This window comes from Vicia villosa, linkage group LG1 (genome assembly GCF_029867415.1).
Source record: "Vicia villosa cultivar HV-30 ecotype Madison, WI linkage group LG1, Vvil1.0, whole genome shotgun sequence".
Lineage (NCBI taxonomy): Eukaryota > Viridiplantae > Streptophyta > Magnoliopsida > Fabales > Fabaceae > Vicia > Vicia villosa.
Window position 1 is genome coordinate 14,596,110 of NC_081180.1, and position 18,028 is coordinate 14,614,137.

The window sequence follows — 18,028 nt, forward strand, 5'->3', positions numbered from 1 at the left end:
CCCAGTGAGATTCAAGAGGAGATGACATGAACTGGCACACTTTGTTCATTGCAAAAGAGATGTCAGGTCTAGTGATTGTTGCATACTGCAAGGCCCCAACTACAAACCTGTAAAGAAAGGGATTGGGCAGAGGTACTGAACCAGACTTGGTTAGCTTACATGTAGATTGCATAGGAGTGGCAACTGCTGTAGACTCATGCATATTAGTTTTGTACATCAAATCCCTAATGTATTTAGATTGAGTTAACAGGAGAGAGCCATTGGAGGCAGACTTCACTTCAATTCCCAAAAAATAATCAAGATCACCTAGATGTTTGAGGGAGAAGGCAAGATTGAGCTTGGAATGATGTCCAAAACCAAAGGTTTGGAGTTGCCAGTGATAATGATGTCATCTACATACACAAAAATGTAAATGATGTGACTTTTGGAGGAATAAATGAAGAGGGGTGGATCACATTTGCTAGCTTGGAAGTGAAGTTTCAGGAGAGTTGCCTGCAGTTTTTCAAACCATTGCCCAGGGGCATGTTTTAGGCCATATAAAGCTTTGTGAAGCTTGCAAACCAAAGATGAATAAGCACTGACAAACCCTAGGGGCTGTTCCATGTATACTTCTTCAGTCAAGGTGCCATTTAGATAGGCATTATTGACATCAATCTGCTTAATGGTTCAGTGATGAGTCAAGGCAATAGTAAGGATTATCCTAATGGTGATTGGTTTGACTACAGAGGAAAAGGTTTCCTGGAAGTCAAAACCTTGCCTTTGGTGAAAACCTTTGGCAACCAACCTAGCCTTGTACTTGTTAACAGTCTCATGCCCCATCAGGGTTTTCCTTAACCCTGAACACCCATTTACAACCTATGGCTCTTCTGTGGGCAGGGAGAGAAACTAAGGACTAGGTCTAATTTTTTATTAAATCATCAAACTCAGACTGCATGGCAAATTTCCAATTAGAGTTCCCAAGAACATGCTTGTCAGACTTAGGCTCAACACTAGTGAGAAGAAGTCTAGGCTCTAGTCTGGGTTGGGTGAAGCCAGACTTTGCTCTAGTTTGCATGTGATGAGAGTTGACAGGAATTTGAGACACATGTACAACTTTGGGGGGAAGCACTGGATGAGAAGCAGTAGAGGATGAGGAAGAAGAATCAGATCCAGAAGAGGAGGGAGCTGATCCTGCCTCAGGAACAGAAGCAGAAGAGGAAGAAAGAACAGTTTCTGAAGTAGAGTTAGAAGTTGGTGTAGGGGAAGATATAAGAGGCACAAAATTAGGTTCAGGAGAAAGAGAGGGATTAGGCTGAGAATGGTGAGGCTGAGAAGGAAGAGAAGCTGTAGTAATAGGTGATGAATGTGCAAAAGTAGAAGTAGTAGGTTGAAAAGAGGATAGAGGTAGAGTGGAAAGAGGAACAGACTTGGGTAGAGAGAAACTTTTAGAAGGAGAGGAGAAAAGGTCAAGATAAGGGCACCTGGTCTCATTGAATAAAACATCCTTAGAGATAAACAATCTGCCAGAGGGAGATAAACACCTATACCCCTTATGAGAGGTAGAGTAGCTAAGGAATATGCACTCATGAGACCTAAACTCAAGTTTGTGAGCATTGTAAGGTCTTAGGAGTGGAAAGCATGCACAACCAAACACTTTCAAGAACTTGTAATCAGGTTTGGTGTGGAATAAGGCAGTGTAGGGAACTTGGAAATTGATAGAGGTAGAGGGGAGTCTATTTATGAGATAGACAGCAGCGGAGAAAGCATAGTCCCAATAGACAAGGGGAAGAGGATGGACCAATTCTGAAAAATCAAGTGGATATTGAAACTGAGCTTATTAATTTTTATGGCAGCCTTATGGGGACTGCAACTACAAGCCTCAACGTAATTTATATTGTTGCTCTAGGGAATGGAAAGCAGCTCACAAGTGAGAATAGAAGGTACCTGTCAGGGTCGGTGACGAAACATAGAATTCATGCCTGGCTACTTCTTCATACTTGAGTGGATCATTGCTATTGTAAAAGACTGCAAGGTTGTAACTACTTCTTCATACTTGAGTGGATCATTGCTATCGTAGAAGACTGCAAGGTTGTGAAGCTGCTCTTCCTCTACCGTTTCTATGTTTCTCACATAGTCATCTAGATAACTTGGATTTTTTCATATTCTTTATTCAGACTCTCCATAAGTCTTCTTCTCCTTTAGTTGCATTATCTTCACTGGTGCTTTCTTCATTGTTTTCTTCTCTTTGAAGGTTATTTTTGTTTTCAGCATGTACTTCATTTGCAGGTGCTTTGGCTTTATCATCTTCAATGTCTCCTTCAATATCCATATTATTAGTTGAATGGTCCTTTTCCTCTTTGTCATGCTTCCACTCCCAACTTTTAGACTCTTCAAAGACCACATCACTACTTATCAAGATCTTATTGTTAATGGGATCATAGAGCTTGTAGGCTTTGGATTATTCACTTAATCCCAAGTGAACACACTTTGTACTCTTCACATTTAGCTTCTTTCTATGCACGTCAGGGATGTGCACAAAAGCTACACAACTAAATACCTTGAAATGATGTACTGAGGGCTTCACACCACTCTATGCTTCTTATGGAGTCATATTTTTCACAAATAGAGTAGGACTTATATTGATTATGTATACTGCCCATTTAGCTGCTTCAGGCCAAAATATCGTAGGTATATTTCTTCTTGAAATCAAAAAAAGCATTAGATGTAAACTCACCCCCTCTATCTATTCTAAGAAATTAGGTGTATTGACCTAACTCTTTTTCAACTAGTGATTTGAATTTTTTGATGACATCATAGATGTCAACTTTCACATGAAGGAAATAAATTCACGTTTTCCTATTAAAGTCATTTGTGAAAGTCATGAAGTACCTTCTTCCACCATTTGATGTAGGATTAATACGACCACACACATCTGAATGAACTAGTTCAAGTTTTTCTTTAGCTATCCATGTGGCTTGTTTAGGTATGGCTTGTCTGTGTTACTTCCCCATCAAGTAATATGGGCAGGTCTCACCTTGATCCTTTAAATTGGGCAACACTTTTACCATATCCTTTTTGATGATTATATCAAGGCCTTTGAAGCTCAAATGGCCATATTTGAAGTGCCACATTTGTGTGACATTGTCTGTAGTGACATTCATGCACAGTGGAAGGATCACTTGTGCAAAAACTACAAACATCTTATTAGATGAAATTCTTGTGGTCATGGTCACTCCTTTGTCATCATGATACACTCTACAGCCTCCATTCTTGTACACTATTGTTAGGTTCTTTTGCATCAATTGTCCAACACTCAATTGATTGTTTTTCAATCCTGGAAAGTAGTGTCTTCAGTGATTACTTGAGTGATGCCATTTTAGTGAAGTTTCAAGTTACCTATCCTCACCACCTACATATTGGAGTCATATCCCAACTTGAACAACCATTCCTTCGTTCCCACCATATGATTGTTACAGTCTGAATCAAGAAACCAAACTTGGTCTCTAACTCCAAAAAAATCAAATCCGAAACCACTTTTGAGATTATCTTAAAAGTGTTTTTTAAGGAGAGCTTGTCATTATGAGTCACAGGAAATAGTATCATTTGGCAATCATGTGCTTTTAAGATCTCCACATACTGATGGTTTTCATATGAAGTAGACAGTCGAAATGTGTGAATTGGGATCTGCCTTAAAGTAATCTCTAGATTTATGAGATCCAAATATTTTTCTGAATCTGATGAAAACAGTTGTGGCAAATGTATGTTTGGTGCACAACTTGCAAAATAAATAAAAAAACCTTTTATTGAGAAAGTAAAAGACAACAGCACGCTTCTATTACAAAAAAGGTTGACCAGAAAAACTGACGGTAATAATAATATACAATGGAGACCTAAAAGTCAAAAAAGTATATCATGTAAGAGAACATATCATCTCAACCAAGCAAACCAAGACATATCAGGATAGTGGTATGGTAATAATAATATACAAAGGAGAGCTAAAAGTCAAAAAATTCATATCATGTAATGGAACATATCATTTCAACCAAGAAAACCAAGGCATATCATGATAGTGTTATGAGAAGACAATAATATGGTATTTTTTGTTCATTTTACATGATATGTTCCCTTACAGGACAGTGTTCAAGAAAGACAACTCTTTTTTTCATTTATTTTTTACTATATAACTTGCCTTGTGATGACTTGTAGTAACAACTTGTATAACAAGCAATATTGCAGCAACTTAACACTTTGTAAATGTTTTTTATTTGATGCTTGATAAAATTCTCCTATTTTCATATCAAATGCTCCTTACTTTTTATTTCTCCAAGTATTTCTTTTCTCTCAATTTCAAACATAGTTTTAGAATGGTCCTTGGACCACAAGCAAACCTAGGCATATCATGAAAATGAACAAAACAACACCATATTATTTCCTCAAACAAATCAAAGAGAAACATTAAAATTCATAGGCTTAGGGATCATACAAGTGTATATGTACCTTCAATCACATCCAAATTCTCCCAAAGAAATTTGAGTATTCTTTGAGTATCATGACCTAGTTGTCCCTTGGAAAGCTCCATAATCAAAAAGACGCCATTCTATCTAAGGAGTTAACCACATCTCTACATTTAGGGGATGACTTATCCATATCCTCCACTACCTAATCAATGTATGGTTCATAAGGCCTAATATATATGCAAAAGTATCTATATCCTTGTGAGGAGGACACAACTATAAATTCATAACTAAACAGTTAGGTTGATTCATCACTTATTCACAAAGTGAAATCTTACAGCCCTCTTGCACACCTTATTATAGGCAGAGTACTCTATTATACTCACGAAAAATACACACCTAGTACAATCTCAACAATGTGTTTAATCCTCAAGATTATTCCATGCAATGCTTTAATCAAGCAATTTTATATATTCTGGTCAATATCCTCAAGAGTATACAACAATAATATATAATCTTGTTGAAACACGAGTTATTTTGTGAACAAACAAATCAAAGAGAAACATTCCAATTCAAAAGTTAAATTTAATATAATACCATTCATATTGAAAATCAAATCCATGATGAGTGAAATTTGTATCATGTTTACTAAGAATTATTTAGTAAACACTCACTCAATTGTACTGACGACAAATACACACCTAGTACAATCTCAACAATGTGTTTAATCCTCAAGATTATTCCATGCAATGCTTTAATCAAGCTACTTATATATTCAGGTCAATATCCTCAAGAATATACAACGACAATTTATAATATTGTTGAAACACAAGTTATTGTGTGAACAAAAAAAATCAAAGAGAAACATTTAAATTCACTAGTTTAAGGATCAGATAAGTGTATATGTACCTTCAGTCACATCCAAATTCTCCCAAAGAAAATTGAATATTCTTTGAGCATCATGACCTAGTGTCCTTGGAAAGAGATATCAAATTCTAAGACAAGCTTATTCCATATAAATGTTGTTATTTACAAAAACAAACCAAATTAGACTAACCATTTGGTTCTATTATATTTAAATTTTCTTTTTCAATAAGCTTGCATGTTTTTGTAAACAATATGTACTTCCTCTTTTGCCAAGTCGATAAGGTCAAGCATATGCATAATTAACACCACCAAGATTATCATTTAAAAACAAAGTAATTTGAAAAAAAAAACGGAAAAAAGTAGAAATGTATCCGCTCATAAGCTTTTTCGCCTCTGGAGTTTTGAGAGATTTGAATTTCTTCGGTGATGGTGTGTAGAGTTTTAGTATGTCTATGTCCCACTTACATACATCCCTGAGTACATATTTGGATTGAAAGAACTTTGCTAAGTGAAATGCATCTGCATATTCACTACTAGGATCGTGCGTCCAATTCTCTCTTGTACTATCAACTCCAAAAAAATCAAATTCGGAACCACTTTTGAGATTTTCTTAAAAGTGTTTTTCAAGGAGAGCTCGTGATTATGAGTCACAAGAAGTAGTATCACTTGGCTATACTGTGCTTTTAAGATCTCCAGATACAGAGGGTATTCATATGTAATAGACGGTTGAAATGTATGAGCTGTGATCTGCCTTAAAGTTTTCTCTAGTTTATGAGATCAAAATATTTTTTTGAATCTGATGAAAAACCATTGTGGCCAATGTATGCACAACCTGCAAAACCAAAAAAAAAAAATCCTTTTTATTGAAAAAGTAAAAGACAACAACATGTTTCTATTAAGCAAACCAAGGCATATAAGTATAGTGTTATGGTAATAATAATATAAAAATGAGAGCTAAAAGTCAAAAAAAGTCATATCATGTAAGAAAACATATCATCTTAATCAAGCAAACCAAGGCATATACGGATAGTGTTATGAGAAGCCAATAATATGGTGTTTTTTTGTTCATTTTACATGATATGTTCCCTTACAGTGTTCAAAAAAGTTAACTCATTTTTTCTTTCATTTAGTTTTGACTATATAACTTGCCTTGTGATGACTTGTAATAATAACTTGTATAACAAGCAATAATGTAACAACTTAACACTTTGAAAATGTTTTTTCTTTATTGCTTGATAAAATTCTCCTTTTTTCAAATCAAGTGCTTCTTAGTTTTTATTTCTCTAAGTCTTTCTTTTCTCTCTATTTCAAACATAGTTTTAGAAGGGTCCTCGAACAACAAACAAACCTAGGCATATCATGTAAAATGAACCAAAAAAACCTCATATTTTTGCCTCAAACAAATCAAATAGAAACATTCAAATTCACAAGCTTAGGGATCATATAAGTGTATATCTACTTCAGTCCAATCCAAATTCTCCCAAAGAAATTTGAGTATTCATTAAGCATCATGACCTAGTTGTCCCTTGGAAAGCTCCATCAAATTGAAATACAAGCTTATTACATATAAATGTTATTTACAAATACAAAACAAATTAAACTAACCATTTGGTTCTATTATATTTAAATTTTCTTTTTCAATAAGCTTGCATGTTTTTGTAAATAGTATGTACTTTCTCTTTTGCCAAGTTGGCAAGGTCTAGTATCTACATATTTAACACCACCAGGATTGTCATTTACAAACAAAAAATATTGAGAAAAAAACGGAAAAAAAGTAGAAATGTACCCGCTCATAAACGTTTTCGCCTTCTGGAGTTTTGAGAGATTGGAGTTTCTTCGGTAATTGTGTCCGGAGTTTGAGTATGTCTATGTCCCTTTTAGATATATCCCTGAGTACATATTTGAATTGAAAACACTTTGCTAAGTGAAATGCAACAACAAATTCACTACTATGACAGTGGGTCCAATTCTCTCTTGTAGGGTCAAGCTCCAAAAAAATTAAATCCTGGACTACTTTTGAGATTATCTTAAAAGTGTTCTTTAAGGAGATCTCGTCATTATGGGTCATAGGAAATAATATCACTTGGCTATCATCTGATTTTAAGATATCCATATACTGAGGGTTTTCATATGCAGCAGACGTTCGAAATGTGTGAATTGGGATATGCCTTAAAGTATTCTCTAAATTTATGAGAATAGTTTTTTTTTAAAATCTGATGAAAACCCCCTGTGGCTAATGTATGTTGGGTGCACAACCTGCAAAACCAAAAAAAAATCCTTGTTATTGAGAAAGTAAAAGACAACAGTATGCTTCTATTGCAAAAAAGGTTGAGCAAAAAAGCTGAAGGTAATAATAATATACAAAGGAGACCTAAAATTCAAAATAGTCATATCGTGTAAGGGAATATATCATCTCAACCAAGAAAACCAAGGCATATCATGATAGTGTTATGGTAATAATAATATAAAAATGAGAGCTAAAATTCAAAAAAGTCATATCATGTAAGGGAACATATCATCTCAACCAAGTAAACCAAGGCATATCAAAATAGTGTTATGAGAAGGCAATAATATGTTGTTTTTTGTTCATTTTATATGATATGTTCTCTTACAGGATAGTGTTCAAAAAGTTCAACTCATTTTTTTCCATTTAGTTTTGACTATATAACTTACATTGTGATGACTTGTAGTAACAACTTCTTTAACAAGCAATATTGTACCAACTTAACACTTTGTAATTGTTTTTTCTTTGATGCTTCATAAAATTATCCTTTTTTCAAATTAAATGCTTCTTACTATTTATTTCTCCAAGTCTTTCTTTTATCTCAATTTCAAACATAGATTTAGAATGGTCCTTAGATCACAAGCAAACCTAGGCATATAATTTAAAATGAACAAAAAACATCATATTATTGCCTCAAACAAATCAAAGATAAACATTCAAATTCACAAGCTTAGTGATCAGATAAGTGTATATGTACCTTCAGTCACATCCAAATTCTCCCAACGAAATTTGAGTATTCTTTGAGCATCATGACCTAGTTGTCCCTTGGAAAGCTCCATCAAATTCCAATACAAGCTTATTCCATATAAATGCTGTTATTTACAAAAACAAAACAAATTAGACTTAACAATTTGATTATATTATATTTAAATTTTCTTTTTCAATAAGCTTGCATCTTTCTGTAAATAGCATGTACTTCCTCTTTTGCCAAGTCGGCAAGGTCAAGTATCTGCATAATTAACACCACCAAGATTATCATTTAAAAACAAAAAATATTGAGAGAAAAAAACGGAAAAAATAGAAATGTACCCGCTCATAAACTTTTTCGCCTGCAGGAGTTTTGAGATATTTGAATTTCTTCGATTGTGTGCGGAGTTTGAGTATGTGTATGTCCCTTTTAGATATATCCCCAAGTACATATTTGGATTGAAATCACTTTACTAAGTGAAATACAACAGCAAATTCACTACTATGGTCGTGCGTCCAATTCTCTCTGGTAGGGTCAAGCTCCAAAAAAATTAAATCCCGAACCACTTTTGATATTATCTTAAAAGGGTTTTTTTAAGGAGAGCTCGTCATTATGAGTCACAAGAAGTTGTATCACTTGGTTATCTTGTGCTTTTAAGATCTCAAGATACCGAGGGTTTTCATAAGCAGTAGACGGTCGAAATGTGTGAATTGGGATCTGCCTTAAAGTTTTCTCTAGTTTATGAGAACAAAATCTTTTTTGAATCTGATGAAAAACCACTGTGGCCAATGTATGCAAAACCACAAAAAAAATTTATCGAGAAAGTAAAAGACAACAACATGCTTCTATTGCAAAAAAGGTTGAGTAAAAAAACTGAAGGTAATAATAATCAATGTTTTAAAAATCAAACCGGTGAGGATACTGGGTCATTGGTTCATCGGTCGATCCACTGGGTCACTGGTCGAACCGCATGACCAAACCGGATAAAACCTGTCATTAAAATAACTATATAGGTATAAAATTGGTCGAACCGGATCATTCAATCTCTAAAAAAATTATAACTAGCACTTAAAAGCTGATTCATTAACAACATAATCTATAAATAAGGCTCTTAAAAATCACAAATTCAGAAGTTGTGCATTAGGTGCTGAAAATACTAATAATCCATATAGTTTAAGGCTCTTAAAAGCACAAATATAGTTCGCTCAACACTTAAAAATCACAAATTTAGTTCAAATTTAAACATAAGTATTACAGATAACAAAGTAGTACAAATTACAAAGTCTAATTGCAACATAAACTAATTAAGTACTTTAGAACCAAAACACTCAAATATCTATTAAATTTAGTTCCAAGGAGGTAAAATTATCTCAATGTTGGAATCTCCTTCAATATCAAAACCATCTTCGACAAAATCAACCGCATTTGCAACATCTTCCCCATCAATGATATCATTACTTTGGTTGTTTTCTCCGGAGTTAAATGATGCATCTCCCTCAACATCAACCTCATCCAGATTTAATTCATCTATAACAACATAAATTTAAAGAGTTTAGAAATTGACATATTTTAAGAAATTAAAATAACATAATTGTAATCACAAAAATTAATACCATACCAATATCATTTGAAATAGGTTGGATTGTCATACTAGCAAGATCTTTGCGTAGCGCTTCCACCTCCTCAATGGTCAAGAATGGTGGTGAATCCTCCAACACCCAATTAGAATGATCACCAAGTGTTTCAAAATTAATAGGATCATAATTTTGTTTCTTCTTGGTTCTACAAATCATTAACTGTAATGTCAAACATAGAACCAAATAAATTTAACAAATCTAACAATAATATACTTTCTTAACAAACCAAGAAATATCACATATTCTTAAATATAAAATCATAAAATATTCTTAATAAACCAAACAAAATCATATATTCTTAACTATAGAACCAATATTCTTATGTCATCAAGACAAAAACAAAATAATCTTGTTTATAAACCAAACAATAACATATTTATTAACTATAAAACCGTATCATATATTCTTAACCATAGAACCAATATCCATGTCATCAAGTATCAAAACAATAGTATATAAAGCATAATAAGTGTAATACCTATTTTGTAGCCGTAAATTGTAACAGACATAAACGAGATCATTAAGCTTTTGATGCTCCAACCTATTTCTCTTTTTTGAATGAATGTGTTCAAACACACTCCAATTTCGTTCGCAACCAGATGCACTACAAGTTTGACTCAAAATCCAAATAGCCAGCTTTTGCAAATTTGGCGCTTCGGTTCCATAAGTATCCCACCATTGATCTAGAATAATGCATGTGAAAAAAATTAGAAAATATTTTAAAATGCATATTGACATTGTACAAAAATGCTTAAAGTTTATCATATAATTTTACCGGGAAAAACTTCATCTCGGTTTTCTACTACCGTTGTCCTTCCAAAACTACCTTCACAATTTTTGAATGAAGTCATCTCAACAGTTAATTTAGATCGCAAGTCCTTACTATCATAAGCGTACTTTTCAATGACATCCAAAAGGCCTTGGGTGGTGGACTTGTTTTTTTCATATTCCAGACCAAACCTACAAGATGGATTTAACCAATAACCAGCATCATGAAGATTTTTCTGAAGTTGTGCATCCCAATGGTTATCCAAGATCTTCAAATAAGGCTCTACTTTCAACTTATTTCTTCTAAACCTCTTCTCAATCTCCTCTCTTACAAATTTCAACATTTCCTACTATTCCAGCCAAGTGTTGCTTTACCCTATGAATTCCACCTCTACCAAAAGATTTGTGACAGTACATACAAACAAGAGATTTTCCATCAGGACTTCTATACAATGTGACCAAGCTATATCAGTCTTTCCTCTAACATTATTTGGAACTAAACTTTGAGATGAAGATGCTTCTTGTGATGGTGGTTGTGATGATGGTGCTTCAGAAGATGCCATATTCCTATAAACACTAATTATTATATGCTAAAAATATACTGAATGATATATTCAACTTATTAGCTAATTGATAAATTCCATATTCTTGTATGCCATATTGAATGATAAATATACTGAATGATAAATATACTAAAATTTCCTTCAAGAAGTACAAGCTATTATTCATATCATCCATAAGTTTCCTTCATAACATACCCATCATTCCTTACTCTAAAAATAAACCCCTGTTCATATTTTCCCTACTGTTCCTTCATAACATACACATTGATATATCAATATTCAATGTTAAAGAATGTTAAATGTTTCAATGTTAAATGTCAAATTTACAAGCTTCCCAAAAGATTCATCAACTCTAATATTTCATTGTTAAATGTAAAACAAAAACACATTTTAATTTTAAATGTAAAACAAAAACACGATGCATCCACTTTTATGAATAAATTTCACGATGCATCCATTTTTATAAACAAAAACACAAACTATAAATAAATTTCACAAATAGTATATAATTTTATCAACTCTCAGACAACAACAAAATCAATAATATTAATTTCAACAATTTCCATTTCAATTTGAACTAACCCTAATTTTTTAACACATATCAGAATCAACAATGAAAAAACATACGGTGGTGCGGCGAGATTGAAGATGGAGGCGCGGTGAGGGGGAAGGAAACAACCACAGCGGAGATTTGCAGCAAATGGCGGTTGTTGTTCTTCTTCGTAAGCATATTTTCTAATTTCTATTTTGGTTGCAGGTTGAAAATAGGGTGGGGTGTGTGTGGGGCTTAGATGAAAACGTGTAATATGTTTTTTTAAAAATTTAAAAAACTCAAAACGACGTCATTTTGAGTTAAAAAAAAGAACCACCAGTTCACGAAAACCACTGGTTTTCCCGATTCACACCGGTTCGCGCCGTTTCACACTGATTTCCTCCGGTTCAACGACATGGGCGATCTGACAAACGAACCTGGCCGGTTCCTGGTCCAATCGGTACAACCGGCCGGTCCGGTCCGGTTTTTACAACACTGATAATAATATACAAAGGAGACCTTCAAAAAAAGTCATATCATGTAAGAGAATATATCATCTCAACCAAGAAATATCAGGATAGTGTTATGGTAATAATATAAAAATGATAGCTAAAAGTGAAAAAGTCATATAAAAAAGTCATATAAAACTGAAGTTAACTCTTTTTTTTCATTTAGTTTTTACTATATAACTTGCCTTGTGATGACTTGTAGTAACAACTTGTATAACAAGCAAAAATGTAACAACTTAACACTTTGAAAATGTTTTTTCTTTATTGCTTGATAAAATTCTCCTTTTTTCAAATCAAATGATTCTTACCTTTTATTTCTCTAAGTCTTTCTTTTCTCTCAATTTCAAACATAGTTTTAGAATGGTCCTTGGACAACAAACAAACCTAGGCATATCATGTAAAATGAACAAAAAAAACCTCATATTTTTGCCTCAAACAAATCAAATAGAAACATTCAAATTCACAAGCTTAAGGATCAATAAGTGTATATGTACTTCAGTCCCATCCAAATTCTCCCAAAGAAATTTGAGTATTCTATGAGCATCATAGCCTAGTTGTCTCTTGGAAAGCTCCATCAAATTCCAATACAAACTTATTACATATAAATGTTGTTATTTACAAAAACAAAACAAATTAGACTAACCATTTGATTCTATTATATTTAAATTTTCTTTTTCAATAAGCTTGCATGTTTCTTTAAATAGTATATACTGTCTCATTTACCAAGTCGGGAAGGTTTAGTATCTACATAATTAACACCACCAGGATTGTCATTTAAAAACAAAAAGTATTGAGAAAAAAACGGAAAAAATAGAAATGTACATAAACTTTTTCGCCTCCTGGAGTTTTGAGATATTTGAATTTCTTCGATTGTGTGCGGAGTTTGAGTATGTTTATGTCCCTTTTAGATATATCCCCGAGTACATATTTGGATTGAAAGCACTTTACTAAGTGAAATGCAATAACAACAAATTCACTACTATGGCCATGCATCCAATTCTCTCTTGTAGGGTCAAGCTCCAAAAAAAATTAAATCCCGAACCACTTTTGAGATTATCTTAAAAGTGGTTTTAAAAGGAGATCTCGTCATTACGAGTCACAGGAAATAGTATTCCTTGACTATCATTTGCTTTTAAGATATTCAGATATTGAGGGTTTTCATATGCAGCCGATGGTCGAAATGTGTGAATTGGGATCTGCCTTAAAGTATTCCCTAAATTTATGAGAACAAAATATATTTTTAAATATAATGATAACCCCTGTAGAAAATGTTTGTTGGGTGCACAACCAAAAAAAATTTAAAAAAAATCCTAGAAAGTAAAAGACAACAACATGTTTCTGTTACAAAAAAGGTTGAGAAAAAATTTGAAGGTAATAATAATATACAAAGGAGATATAAAAGTCAAAAAAATCATATGATGTAAGGGAATATATCATCTCAACCAAACAAACCAAGCCATATCAGGATAGTGTTATGGTAATAATAATATACAAAGGAGAGTAAAAATTCAAAAAAGTCAAATCATGTAAGGGAAGATATATCTCAACCAAGTAAACCAAGGCATATCAAGATAGTGTTATGAGAAGGCAATAATATGGTATTTTTGTTCATTTTATATGATATGTTCTCATAGTGTTCAAAAAAGTCAACTCATTTTTTTTCCATTTAGTTTTTATATAATTTGCCTTGTGATGACTTGTAGGGACAACTTGTATAAGAAACAATATTGTACCAACTTAACACTTTGTAAATGTTTTTTCTTTGATGCTTCATAAAATTCTCCTTTTTTCAAATTAAATGCTTCTTACTTTTTATTTCTCCAAATCTTTCTTTTGTCTAAATTTCAAACATAGTTTTAGAATGATCCTTGGACCATAAGCAAACCTAGGCATATAACTTAAAATGAACAAAAAAACACCATATTATTTCCTCAAACAAATTAAAGAGAAACATTCAAATTCACAATCTTAGGAATCAGATAAGTATATATGTACCTTCAGTCACATCCAAATTCTCCCAAAAAAATTTGAGTATTCTTTGAGCATCATAACCTAACTGTCCCTTGGAAAGCTCCATCAAATTCTAATACAAGCTTATTCCCATTAGGTTCTACTATATTTAAATTTTCTTTTTCAATAAGCTTGCATGTTTCTCTAAACAGTATGTACTTCCTTTTTTACCAAGTCGGTAAGGTCAAGTATGTGCATAATTAACACCACCAGGATTATCATTTAAAAACAAAAAACGTATTAAGAAAAAAAAAACGGAAAAAAAGTAGAAATGTACCCGCTCATAAACTTTTTCTCCTCTTGGAGTTTTGTGAGATTTGAATTTCTTCGATGATTGTGTGGGGAGTTTAAGTATGTCTATGTCTCACTTAGATATATCTCCGAGTACATATTAGGATTGAAAGCACTTTGCTAAGTGAAATGCATCAGCATATTCACTACTACGATCGTGCGGCCATTCTCTCTTGTAGGGTCAAGCTCCATAAAAATCAAATCCGGAACCACTTTTTAGATTATCTTAAAAGTGTTTTTTAAGGAGAGCTCGTCATTATGAGTCAAAAAAGTTGTATCACTTGACTATCATGTGTTTTTAAGATCTCCAGATACCGAGCGTTTTCATATGCAGCAAACAGTCTAAATGTGTGAATTGGGATATGCCTTAAAGTAATCTCTAGATTTATGAGAACAAAATCCTTTTTTGAATCTGATGATTTATGCCAATATATGTTGGGTGCACAACCTGCAAAACCAAAATAAAATCTATTTTTATTGAGAAAGTAAAAGACAACAACATGCTTCTATTACAAAAAAGGTTGAGCAAAAAACTGAAGGTAATAATAATATAAAAGGGGACCTAAATATACAAAGGAACATTTTGACTTTTTACCCATACTAAGAAAATTAATAATGATTGCTACTTTTTAAGTTATAATTTTTCTTGTTTATAATATCTCTAATTTTTAATCATTTCAATATACTTTATCTCTCTCATAATAATTAGTTAGGAGTAATTTTGACAAAACTATAATGATTACTACATTGAAATTTTAAAGTAAAAATAAAATTAAAACAAATTTTTTCACCAAAATGACACTTATAAAGGAACGGAGGGAGTACAAAGGAGAGCTAAAAGTAAAAAAAAGTCATATAACATATCATCTCAACAAAGCAAACCAAGACATATCAGGATAATGTTATGAGAAGATAATAATATGGTGTTTTTTTGTTCATTTTACATTATATGTTCTCTTACAAGATAGTGTTCAAAAAAGTCAACTCATTTTGTTTTCATTTAGTTTTGACTATATAAATTGTCTTGTGATGATTTTTAGTAATAACTTGTATAACAAGCAATATTGTACCAACTTAACACTTTCTAAATGTTTTTTCTTTGATGCTTATAAAATTCTCTTTTTTTCAAATCAAATGCTTATTACTTTTTGTTTCTCTAAGTCTTTCTTTTCTCCCAATTTCAAACATAGTTTTAGAATGGTCCTTGGACCACCTGCAAACCTAGTCATATTATGTAAAATGAAAAAAAAAACACCATATTATTGCCTCAAACCAAACCCCTAAAAGGGAATATAATGACCACTAAACATCTAAGGTTCAAACACACACTAAGAGATCAAAATCCTTCTAATCCAAAGCAAATCCACTTGACATAAAATATTCTTTTTTGATTGCAAATGGTGGAATTCAAATGACTATGTATTGTACATCTAACTCAAATCCACAAGTTAAGTTTAATATCATACCATTTATATTGAAAATCAATTCCATGATGAGTGAAATTTGTATCATGTCTACTGAGAATTATTTAGTAAACACTCAAACACCTTTTAATTTCAAGTTCAAATATCCTCAAAAGACAAGTTGTAGCCTATATTTTTGAGAAGGCAAATAGAATATATTAAGTCATTGTATAATCTCTAGAGTTCAATATGTTTATTATAAGTTTGTAATTGTATTGAATTATCCATTAATAATATAATAAGATATTTTTTCATTATGTCTTTTTTTTTAAAGTAATAAAGTCCATAAAATAGTTTTTTGATGAAATATTAAGTGTGACTTAATCGTGAAACTCAACTAAATATTAAGCCATTATTCTTAATATATTCATAGTCAAATTTTATTATGAAGTACATTAGAAGAATAGGAGCAATCACAAGTTTTCAATAATTTATTACTAAAAAGTCAATTGAATAACAAAAGAGAGACTATAAAGTCAACATGGAGGGTCATTACTCCAGTACTAAATTGTGTCATTCGATGAGCAGAAACAGGCAGTGCATCAGTCGCTTTGTAAGCATATTCTGCAACACAACATAGAGCTTGTTTATTTCAACTTTAAAAAATGGATTTTTTTTTCTTTGTATTTTTTAAAATAGATTTTCCAAAACCGTTTTTCAAAATATTACAAGTTTTTTCATATTTGTTTTTTCTAAAATGAAACACTAATTTTGACATCCTAGAACATAAACATAGATTATTGAAGACCAAAACTTAGTCAAAACTGCAATTTTTTCAAAAAGTTGTATTTAAAAAATGATTTTTATGAAAATATATTCGAAATAGCTTCAAAATTAAGTGATTTTTTGAAATTTTGATATCCAAATTTTTTTCCCGTAAATAGATGATATACCTAAAATCACATTTTAAGAATAACTATTTAAACAAATTTTTCATTTGAAGCTTTTACAAAAAGTTTCTTTATAAATTTTTTTTTCACAAAATTTTGTAACACTATAAAAATCATTTTAAAAAAAAAAAACAAAACAAACGGGCCCATAGATCACACTAAAGCATGTATCAGAACACCTTCTTAGAGGGTGATGCCATGATGCTAGGTTGCATTAATTGTAAACAACTACATCTATGATAATTTCAATTTGACTATACATTTCCTGTCAATAAAAGCCACAGTATGGTCTCGGGCAAAGGCACCTGAAATGTTTTCTGGCAGTCAGAAATTGTCATACCCCTAAAGCGAATTCCCTTAAAACACAAAACAAACTGACCTCAGATCCAATTAATGAATATTCACAAAAAAATGCTACATCGAGAGTGGGATATTATTTACTGCTGCTAACTTAAAAAGCAATACAACTTACCATATTTGCATGATCATTTTTCAGCTTCTTAACACGTTCCTGCAACCATTAAAAATCATATATTATAATTCCAAACATGAAACTCAACCAAAAATAGTTTGAAATTACTCATTGTTCTTACCGCGAGAGATCGAAGTGTGACAACATTCCGAAAGAACGCTATTCAATCACAAAATCAACACTGCAAATTCGTATGTAAAAGAATGTGATTATAGCAGAAAAATTAAAATAAATCTAGGGTTTAAAATCGAAAGTAGAAGAGTAGTAGAAGGTACCAAACCAAAAGTAGAAGAGTAGTAGAAGAATCGGATCAGTAAGAAATGGGAAGAACCTGATCCGAAGGAAATGGGAGATTCTAATTAAGCAATGGGGTGGTTGTTCTCGTGCGAGAGTCTACATCTCACCCCTAAAATTAAACATGTCACCCCAGAGCTACGTTTTTACCATTATACTTTTGACTAAAGTTATTAATTTTTAAAAAATATACGTTTTTACCGAAAATATGGGGGTATACCGGAAATTTCGAAAAAATATCGAATTATTAAAAAATTTCGTGAGTATTTACCAGAAATTTTGATAAAATTACCGGTATTTTTTACAAAAGAAAACTATGATACCATA

The 18,028-nt window shown here is 32.1% G+C and overlaps 1 protein-coding gene across 2 annotated transcripts; it reads right to left on the reverse strand.

The window, feature by feature from the left end:
• Positions 1-9,482: 9,482 nt before the first annotated feature.
• On the reverse strand, positions 9,483-11,937 carry LOC131601436 (uncharacterized). 2 transcript variants are annotated; one of them, XR_009283660.1, is made up of 5 exons: positions 11,868-11,937; positions 10,685-11,244; positions 10,388-10,592; positions 9,891-10,068; positions 9,483-9,799 (listed from the first exon to the last, which is right to left on the reverse strand). XR_009283660.1 is itself a non-coding variant. In XM_058873250.1 (4 exons), exons 2-4 carry the CDS (start codon positions 11,019-11,021, stop codon positions 10,065-10,067), a joined length of 546 nt encoding a protein of 181 aa, XP_058729233.1. In that variant the 5' UTR covers positions 11,022-11,244; positions 11,868-11,937; the 3' UTR covers positions 9,823-10,064. The 2 variants fall into 2 exon arrangements, 1 of the variants encoding a protein (XP_058729233.1); XM_058873250.1 differs by lacking the exon at positions 9,483-9,799 and having other exon boundaries at positions 9,823-10,068.
• Positions 11,938-18,028: the final 6,091 nt, after the last annotated feature.

Bases quoted from the DNA above. Each gene is read 5' to 3' on its own strand.
- LOC131601436 (XM_058873250.1), bottom strand. From the start codon at position 11,021: ATGTTGAAATTTGTAAGAGAGGAGATTGAGAAGAGGTTTAGAAGAAAT. The intron at 10,593-10,684 runs GTAAAATTATAT...GCATTATTCTAG, and splicing joins CCGAGATGAAGTTTTTCCCG to ATCAATGGTGGGATACTTAT.